This window comes from Pieris rapae, chromosome 4 (genome assembly GCF_905147795.1).
Source record: "Pieris rapae chromosome 4, ilPieRapa1.1, whole genome shotgun sequence".
NCBI lineage: Eukaryota > Metazoa > Arthropoda > Insecta > Lepidoptera > Pieridae > Pieris > Pieris rapae.
In genome coordinates, this window is record NC_059512.1 from 3,516,684 (window position 1) to 3,527,531 (window position 10,848).

The 10,848-nt window shown below is 32.2% G+C and overlaps 1 protein-coding gene across 1 annotated transcript; it reads right to left on the minus strand.

Moving 5' to 3' along the window:
* Positions 1-2,828: 2,828 nt before the first annotated feature.
* Positions 2,829-10,726, minus strand: LOC110995479 (replication protein A 70 kDa DNA-binding subunit). The gene is made up of 11 exons (XM_045628028.1): positions 10,540-10,726; positions 10,068-10,324; positions 9,456-9,716; positions 9,085-9,247; positions 8,666-8,870; positions 7,690-7,802; positions 6,739-6,810; positions 5,438-5,592; positions 4,016-4,274; positions 3,596-3,790; positions 2,829-3,312 (listed from the first exon to the last, which is right to left on the minus strand). The coding sequence occupies exons 1-11, from the start codon at positions 10,570-10,572 to the stop codon at positions 3,202-3,204; spliced, it is 1,824 nt and encodes a 607-aa protein (XP_045483984.1). The 5' UTR covers positions 10,573-10,726; the 3' UTR covers positions 2,829-3,201.
* Positions 10,727-10,848: the final 122 nt, after the last annotated feature.

Genomic DNA, 10,848 nt, shown 5'->3' on the forward strand with positions numbered 1-10,848 from the left:
TGAGATATAATGGAATTAATTGAGTCGAAGTTACCTTCGTTAGGGTATACTAAATGTGTTTTATTATTTATTGTCACGTGTACCGATCGATTCGGTCCCGTTCGGCCTCGGTGATACTGTCGGGAATCTCGTTTACGTTAAGAAATGAAAATATCCTTTTTTGGAATTGAAAATTATTTCACGAGATATTTTCTTAATGTTTGTAATAATAGTTGTCTATGAATTATAATTGTATCGCTAGGACAGCTGTAGGTTAATGTTAAAGATTCTAACTTTTAAGGCAACTAATTAAGTATTCTAACTGATCTACATTTTGCGTTTGAATTGCATTTGCGGTATAAATTGTATTGAAATATTTAATTCCTATTTAAAATAGATTTTCATTCGTATAGTACAATTAAATCAATTAAATGTGAACACTGTACATATTCAGATAATATTCAGTAATGAGGTTCTAGAATTATGTGTAACTATTTAGATTAACTTCACACGTAAAATGTGGATCTTTTTAACTAAAATCGTGTTTATAGTTCTGTAGAAAAGATGGTATTTTTTGTAATCTGTAAGAGCGTTTTCACATTATCCGATCCGATATCGGTGTAGGACCCAATAACCGTAATCCGATTAGCCGACACCATATGCTATTTTCACATATTTCCGACAAAATCGTTCCGATACGGCCATTTGCTTTATAAGCTTAGTGCGGGCAGGTCATCATGACAGACTATAATAGAAAACTTTATTTGCTGTATCTATTATATTTGAGACGCAAAAAAAGATCTGTTCACAGACAGTATTGGATACATCCCATCGTGGAAGCTAGATATTCAGAGGGAGCTTTTTATACTCTTTTTAGCAAGCTACAAAAAGCACCTAGCAAGTTTTTTAATTACTTTCGTATGAGTGAATCCACATTCAATTATTTGCTAATTCATCTCTATTATATCGTATTTATATTATATATTATATCGTATTTAAATGAAGACGACGCCATGATGACTACCAAACTGTAAACAATGGCCGCCACGCATCGGGGTCTACGCACACAGAGACAATTTAGATACACGTATAGCACACATACAAACATTATCGCCCGACGGCTCACAGGTGTCCGATAGTGCCGCCAGCATATCGGTGTCGGCTCCGATATCCGATATCGGGCCGGACAATATGAAAGACAGGTACATATTTCATACATTTTACTTACCCCGATATCGGATCGGCGTCCGACACCGATATCGGATCGGGTAATGTGAAAACGCTCTAACCGTTTATCTTTAAACACAATTTCGAAATCAATTATTTATTGGTTAATGCTTTAATTTTATACATTTTATGAAATTTACATCATTTGGTTTGTGATAATTGATTATAGGTTAGAATTTAGTAAGCTATTAACTTGGCGACTTACTGCATTTGTCAAGAAATCTGTTTAAAAGCGCACTGCCATTGACTGACTAACAAAAAATAAAAGACAAAAAAATAAAGATGTCAAATGTCAGCGAAAAACATTTCAAAGATCTGAATTGTGTTGTCTTTTAGAAATGAATGTTTGATGCTAAAAGATACTTTGTTTAGTCTGAATTGCGAATTATAATGAAAACATTTACTACGTGTTTCATCGAATCATGGTTTGCATCTGATAACCATTGATTGACTTTTTAATATGTTGACTGTTTTAATCGATGTTACAATACAGACTATGTGATTTAAATACTGTATCTACTTAAGTGTACATTTTCATAGATAATCTAGCTACTTGTTTTTGTGCAACGTTAATGTGCTTGGGCAATATGCATTCGTTTGCGCTAGTCAATGTTAACCAGAAATGAGGCTTATTGCATTGAAATTCTCATAAACACTATTTTGACTTATTGAAATGTCAATTAACGTTCCGTTACTTTGTAAGTTGTTTCGTAGTATTAAAGCAGCTGCAATTGCCTAAGTAATTAACAACTCGATTCCTTTAGCCAAATGATGAGTCATATCAATGAGATTGAATAAAGTAATAAATATAGTGAAAGCGTTGTTTCATTTCTTTTAAATCCTGATACCAATGGTAAATAAAATGTATGAAAATTGTTTACTCAAAATTATTAATTTCCTTGTGAATGAGGTATTATGTCAGAAGTTTATTTGAGGGATAAGGCTGGCTTATCTGATGTTAAGTAATACCCTACCCATGGACACTCACAATGCCAGAGTGGTCATAAGTGCGGCCATACACCAACGTATTGTTGATGTGTAATTATGTCTATATAGAAGTTTAATCGATCCATTTCTAATTATGTATCATTATTTCGTAATTCTATCTAATATAAGTAAAATCTAAAACCGCTATGTAATACAATGCTGACAATAAAGACAGAGATTGCCTATTTCGGTTTTCATCTGTGTACCTCAAACCCTAACGGCCTGGCCATGGGCGTCGGCGGTGAGGACGGCGAAGCAGGAGGCGAGGCGACTATTCACGCTACGCCGTTTGCAGGCCACGCACCAGTAAGAATTTTCGTTAGCGAAATGTTTTTATCGATATAGCTTGGAAAGGTTTATGGTTCAAGACCAATATATTTGGAAAAGAAAGGTATAGATGGAGAATTCCACAAGAAAAGTATTAATATTCACTTTCACTATGAACATTCGTTGACCTTGAGTCGAAGCTTTGTAATTTTATTTTTAACAATATTTTCATTAATATTAATCAGAAAATATGTTCGATTAATTTAGAGAATTGGCTAGATTTTTGTATTCAGGATGAAATTCATAATCTAGATTTAGCGTTGAGTATGATTCACATGTGTTAATACTTAATCTAAGAGTTAAAGACATTTTAAAAATCACACTTTATTCACTGTACTGGAATTTTAATGGCTAATTTATAATAAATCACAATTTGCACCAATCAGCAGGTATAAGATTACTTAAGTCTAACATGAAAACACGTGATCAAATCAATATGCATTTAGTTACATTATTAAAGAAAAATAATGTACAAAGAATTTTGGGCCTTGATCAATAAAAATAGTTTTTTTGAAGACTTTTTAATTTCTTTCTTAATGTAGAAAAATCAAACAAGAATTTAAATTATCAAAAGTAATCTTATACAAAAACAATTTTTCCTTATTAAAAAATAGTACAACATAATATTTTTAAATCACATCTTTGATTATATCATTTTTCATAATCGACGGAGCTTTTAGCTTATATTTCGACGCCACTCAAAGCTTTGATGCCTTTAATAAGTCTGGAGTTTGCGTCTTTGTAATCGACGGGCGAAGCGTTCATCACTGTTGTCTTTAGACGGGCTTCATCCTGAAATATAAATATTAAATTCATACTAGAACGTGACGAATATTAATGACTATGACTGTATAATTCGCTTAGGTTTTATATGTTCAAAATGTTCTATATTAGTTAATTATGTTCTTAAAAGGCCGGCAACGCACTCGCGAGCCCTTTAGCCCCGTTCTATAAAAAAAATAAAATGTAACAAATAAATTGTAAGAAAATGATGCGTTCTTTAGTTTGAAGCATCCTAAAAAATAATTTTGTTTAAAATTAGATTAAGCTCCGAAATAATTTAAAAACTACTCACACTGTAAACTTCCATCTTGGTACGGAACTTAAATAGGAACGTCTTAAACTTGACATCTTCAAAGAGATGCGCATACGCAGCCTTGTCGTGTTCAAGAAGACTGCCGATTTCCGACGCCTTTTGACCCAACATGGCCTCGGCTGCCTCATTGAATGCTGTTATGCGCTGATCACCAGTCGGATCAGACACGTTTGCCTTAAACATCAAAGAAAATGTTGAGAAACACTTAACATTGTTGTTTCATATTAATCAAAACATTATTTCAGAAAGAAAAAATATATTTATGAAGTAATCAAATGAAATAAAAAAAATGGTATTTTTACCTTATTGACTATTGATTGAGAATATAATCAAGCCGATCAGTTATGTCTATGTCATCATTACATTAGTGTTACCTCACAATTAACACAAATAACTTACCGACAAGAGCAGGCGATACTTGTAATTAGGATACTCCCGGTTGCACTTCTCACATCGGAAAAGCCCATTTTCTTGATCCACCAATTTCTTATTACACTGTTCCTGTGGGCAGGCCTTGTATAGTGCATTGTCGGAGAAAGTGAATGTTAGAACTCCTAGAAGCGAATAATAGTCCCCTTTGCTCCCGGAACCGAGTTGCTTCGATTCCGCTTCGGAGAATGTCATCCATTCACTACTACCGCCTGTGTAGCCACCGGCTCTGCAATAGTGTTTAAAAGTTATAATTTGAGGGTAGACACTATAATTGAATGATCCTAATCCTTGGGATTGATTTGCTTCAGTTCAAACAATTTGTATTAAAAACTTGGCGATTGAAAAGAGTGGGGAAAAGTTTCTTGACAGTTCTTCGAACTGGTGGTAATAAATGTAAATTTACAATTGCTTTCATGTTTTTTTTTACTTTCATAAGTGTACTTGTTTACCTATATGACTAAAGATATTTTGTGTTAATAAAATAAATAAAATAACAAGGAGGTCTTGTTCTGAGAAGAACGGGAAAGAAACTCAACAAGTTTTATCCTCCCTTTACATTAATTCAAAAGAAAATTTCATAAACCACAACGTCAGTTTGAATTTAACGATTTTGTTCGATGTATCCATAGTTTTCTAACATGACCTTATATATGGATTTTGAAACACCAAATACATTTATTTTGGAACATAAGATAATCAAGGTATCACCAAGATCAAGCACACATGGAGGAACAATACAAAAGGGTTAGAAAACTAGATTTGCTCCAGTTCAAACAAACAATTTGTATTAAAAACTTGGCGATTGAAAAGAGTGGCGGAAATTTTCTTGCCAGTTCTTCTTACCCGCTCTACGCCCTTGTCTTGCGAACTGGTGGTAAATGTAAATTTACGATTAATTTAATTTGTTTTTCTTGACCTACATAAGTGTACATTATGAGTTTACTTAAATGATTAAAGATATTATGATTATCTCTTCTTTGTACATGACACGTATTTCCAGTAGAGTATACTGGATATTGTAAACACAATACATTCAATATACAAGAAAAAACTAATACGAGTGCACTTGTTTTAATTTTAATTCCACAAGACTGTTTAAATAAATATACATGGATAAAAAAATATTATACACTTTCGTAACCTTGGTGTACTTATAATACAAAAAGATCTATTAAAGACAGGGAAAATTAGAGTAATACCGACTAAGGAAGAAAGTTAAGATGCAAGGCAAAATTTCTGTAAGAGGTAAAATAATTTCTGTATAAGGCAGCGAATTCAGTTCTTTTATTTATTTATTTTTATATTATCTGAAGTTACTTAATATTTACCAAATTCTTTATTTTGAACATGTTACAATACGCTTAGAACCTAGAACATTAATAACATTACCTGGCAGATATGTTGATAACATCCATATCAGCACCTCCATTGTCGTACCAGCCTCTTAACTTATGAGCTTCTGGTAAATCAGGATTCATACGCAACACAGTACTTGCTAGACATGAGAGAGATTTGCTTCCGTTGAATTCAGTCAGACGAACTCCCTGTTAAATAATATGTACCTAATTATGTAAAATTAAGAGGGGATTGTATTTATATATGAATAATTGAATACGGTTTATATAATTTTTAGGTACTGTGAACTATACAAAATAAAATTAAGTTTACAATAATAAAAGTATATATTACAATTAAAATCATTTATCAGAAAAAATCTTTAAAGGAAACTCGCCGTTTGCCTTTGCTCAGCTTTTCTAGGCACCTCGCTTTAATGACGTCAGTGACGTACTAACTGCATAAAAAATTCCAAGTTATCTTTAAGGCCCATCGACACTCGCGATAATAGGTTGATTTTGATTGATTATTTATAATATTAACGTTTGATGCATTTTTTAAATTTACTATATATATATATATATATAATACAAATTTAAATCCTAAGTTCCACCTAAAACATATTGTTACGAAGACGGGTCGACTGCAATATTTCTAGATTTTTCCATAATATCGTAACCGTCTCGAAGCTAGACTGAGCACTCTAAATTGCGACCGTTCTAGAATTGTGCAATCGCTATTCAGTAGCGATCCTGCCTAGAGAATTCTCGAATGTTATTGAAGTTTTTTACCAGATATAAGCGAGCCGAAACGCGACCAATTAATTCAGTTTCGAATGCGATATCAAGAGAAAAACAGGAAAGAAAAAAAGTGCGAATAAAGTGAACACAAGTGATAAAGTACTGTGTGAAGTGCGTATAGTTAAAGTAATAAGTAACAGTATTTTGTTGTCTGTAATTAGTGCATTTTTACGAGTAATTCTGCGGTTAATTAAATAAAATAGCCTTTATTACTGTTAAAGTTACTATATATATGTACATTAAAATTATAGAATGTCCCTAATAACAGTGTGCCTTTCGGCAAAGGCCTCCTCCACGGTTAATTAGTTTTTTCAAATTCATCATTGATTTATTTAGAAAAAAACCCTTGACTATAGTACGGCATTTTCTATCTGATCCCCTAGCTCGTAACAAAATTTTAAGCTTGATCTTGTCGGATCGCATCCCGCGAAATAATTATTTCGGTTTAGAAGGCAACTGGCTTTAAACAAATATGTGGTTAAATCATGGAATTAAATACTAAAAAATAATTCGTAATTTAAGTATAAAATATATAATAAAATGTTTTCATAATACCTTTGCTGCTACTATGGGGTTTGTGCTGCTGTCAAATGTCTCCGCTTCGTTACCCCAGAGTGTCAATGCTATCTGAAATGTTTTTGAAGTGAAACTTCTTTAGAATCGTTGTGATTTCAAACCGGATGCAACGAAAAAGCGACAGTAAAAAGAGACAGAAACATTAATTCATATGATTTAACGTGGGAGAAAATGAGATAGATAAACTTCTTTCGAATCGTCGTGATTTCAAACCGGATGCAGCGGTAAAGAGAGACAGAAACATCAATTCATCATATGACTTAACGTGGGAGAAAATGAGATAGCAGGCATTATACAGCCTCTCTTTACTGCCGCTTTTTCATTTGATCGAATTTCAAACTTTCGATGTTTTAGTTTTTCCCAAATTAAAAATTTATATTAAACTTATAAATTAAAATTTATCATTAAAATATACTGTTTTAAAAGAACACACACATTTAGATAATGGAAAATGATTAATTTATATATGATTAATAATAAAAAAAATGTTTTTGAAGGTTTCACTTCTACCATGTGTGAATTGCACATATGTTTTTTTTACTCATACATATGTACATCATTACAGAGTAAGCTAATATAATAGTGTTGAATACTTGAAATTCCTTAAAGTGAAAACTATATATAATAAGTCGTCAGGATATAATATTATTTAGCAGACGACTTTTTTATTTTCTTAGGTAAAGTTTATCTGTATGTGTATTGTGTGTCTTATGACTTATCAATAAATTTAAATTGAGGTAAAATTTGTTAAAATTCAAAAGTAAGTCTTTAATCTGTCTAGTTTTAGTTCACTGAACCCAGTTCTTAATAAAAAGTTATTATTACTGTTCTAGAAACTGTTTGTATTACTTGTACTAGAAAATATTCTTGGTGCTAGAGGAATTCCCTGAAAACTATATAAGGAAAGTTAAAACCCAAAACATTACTTACAGCCCCTCCAGACGGGTCTACAAGAGTGACCTCTCTCTTCTTCAGCAACTTGCCAGTATTCCGGGCAGTTAGTTCTTGCACATCAGACGCCATCTTGCATACTCCGATTGTATCTTAATTGAACAAAAGTCTTGATAAGCAGATTTTAAGGAGGCTCCCAAGAACACCTACTTAATTTCTTAATAATTCCATTGTATGTTGTAAATTTCAACAAAATCAGTCATTAATCATTGATTTAGAAGTTTTTGGGGTTTGCCAAAGCATTTTTGGTAGCCCATACTAAATGCCCCCATGTATAAAGGCCTTATTAAATAATATGTCAGGTATTTAGGGTAAGAATTAGAAAGAAAATTTTATAGAAATGGAATTCTTATACTAAAACACCAGTTGGTATGGCCTTTTGGAAATGGGCGGGTCATATATATCTAGGGTGCGGGATGAATGACTGACACTTGAAGTGTCAAAATGGAGTGGATCGACTGTAAAAAGATGCATAGGAAAAACAAAAATATAGGCGGATGACGTAACAACTAGCGTGAAAAAATGGATGAATGTTGTACAAAACAAAGATAAATGGAAAAATATGCAGGTTGTTCTTACAAAAAAAGAGTCGATGAAATGTTTCAAAATCATTTTTAAATCTAGTAGACAAGTAGGCGATTAGCCTTCTGTGCCTGTTTCCTCACGATGTTTTTCCTTTACCGTTCTAGCAAATGTTAAATGCATAGAAAGAAGTCCATTGGTTGGAACGGCCAGGGATCGATCCTACAACCTCAGAGATGAGAGTCGCAGGCTGAGGCCACTAGGCCAACAGGGCTCCAAAGAGGTGCCTTACAAACACATATACTAAACCACTAACATTCACTTTCAGAACTTATACTAGCAAAACTAATACTTATATTAAGAAATATAAACTGAACGATTATTTGATATAATTAATAATAAGAAAAAGAGTTAAAGAAAAATTAAATCTTACCCAATAGTGTGTCAACATTCTTGTTAGCAATGTCGCTGATTGGTATGAACTCGAATTTAACAGAGGGCATGCTTGAGGTATCTTCCATACATTCCGCAACTACTGTGTCGGCTGTGAATGTCATCTCATAGTCATTTTTGATAGTTGTGTACTGCTTGTTGGCTGTTTTAAGTTGACACCGACTTATGTAGTACACTTTGTCTACCTGCAATTTCAAAGATGTAAATAAATAATCAGGCAAAATCTAGAACTATGATTGGTTGATATAGTAAATTAGTTGTATTTATTTATTAGTTACTTATTTTGTTTATTATCCTCTTTAATACAAAGAACAATCTCATAATTGTATGGACTGACAATTTGTATATCATTGTTAAAGTTATTTAATACAAAATTTTATTAAAATATTTTTTACTAACTTGTAGCATATCATAGAATCTGTCACACTCATTACGGAATGCTGTGGCCCGTATTTCTCCACTTTCATCACACAGGTCCAAACTGAACAGTTTTCCCTCACCCTTGGCATTGCTCCATGTGCGAATAGGACTTTTAGTCATAACACGGGCTTTGATTACCCATCTATAAATGTTGTATAGAGATTAGGATCTCATTTTTAATTTTCGTAAGTTTAATACCCTAGTTATTGAAATTTCAACAGCTTATTGGAATTTGGTATTTAGAAGAATTTATTAAATTTAATACAAAATCAGTTAAATCAAGCCGAAGCAATCACTTGAAATGTTGTCAAGAATTTATTAGTGAATGTTTTGTATAACAAAATACTTACTTATTTTGATAAGGACTTAAACTTGTAATAGGATGTGTCATTTGTGAACTCAGCATGCTGCTATCTAGATTTGTAGAGGCATTAGAATTTGCCATAGAGCTCATTGGTCTACTTGGGGCTGGTGTGGGTCTGGCAACTGGTTGTAGGGCCTGTGGGCTTGTTTTTGAAGCATCTTCAGACCATGTTATTGGATTTCCAAGTTTTTTGCCAACTTGACTTCCAGATGCTATTATTGTGATGGCCACAATTATCATGACACGTCTGAAAATATAGTTTTTTCATGCTATAAACCATACATTATAACAGAAGTCTTGACTGCAACTTTAATGGTAAACAGTGATCTTCAATTGGCAACCACTTTTGTAAGGAGTAAAAAACTACATGTATTACAAATATATTCATGAAATATTCTTAATTATAATCAGTATATCTTTTTAGAATCAATTCTATGATTATAATAAGTTTCACTGAAAAGGTTAAAATTATATAAAATAGAAAATTTTGATAAAACTCCTATAGCTATAGGAGTTATATATAATAAGATTATAAAGTTAATGCAAAAACGTTGTAATAGGTAATTTTATCTATTTTATCATAATGAAGTATACATACCTATCACCATTTTTTTCACTCTTTTCATTATTTAAAATAGAAGTAACAAATCTATCAATTTGAACAACAGAATAATCAGACAACTCCCCAGAAATTAGTTTATCATTGAGCTGAGTTGCAAGTATGGCAAAACTGTGAGAATGCTTGCCATCTGACACTAGGAGTCTGAATCTTTCAACTGATCCATTACCTTGGATCTTTTTACTACCTAACACTTGCATGATTGGTTTATCATAATGCCCGCCTTTCATTATCACCTGAAATTATAATTTTACATTGTCATATTCTTGTCTTACCATGGAAATGAAAAATAATAAATCTACAAATTTTTGGGTAAGCGACAGAATTAAAGATATAGAAAATTCTCAATATGGGACTATCTTACTCAAAATAGGAATTATTTTTAAAGATATTCTCGTATTGGTAATTAATCTGTAAAAAGTGAAAAAAATGTATTCATTAAATTTCATACCTCAAGTGATCCTTCTGACAAATTGTATGCCATTTTAAAAGATTACACGATCAGAAGACAAATTTTAGAACTTTTTAATAGGGAAACTACAAAATATGTAAACATTCAACTCTGAAGCATTATTTGTAAATTTCTGTTACGGTATAACAGCGTACACGATTTGGTTGTTAAATTATAATGTCAACGTCAAATTTTGGCGCGAAACCAGTAAGATCCATAAAAAACAGATATATAGCGTCTACCCTTTATGGATTTTAGTTGGACTAGATAAAGGTAGTTTTCCAATTACAGAGCATAATGCGACTCAGT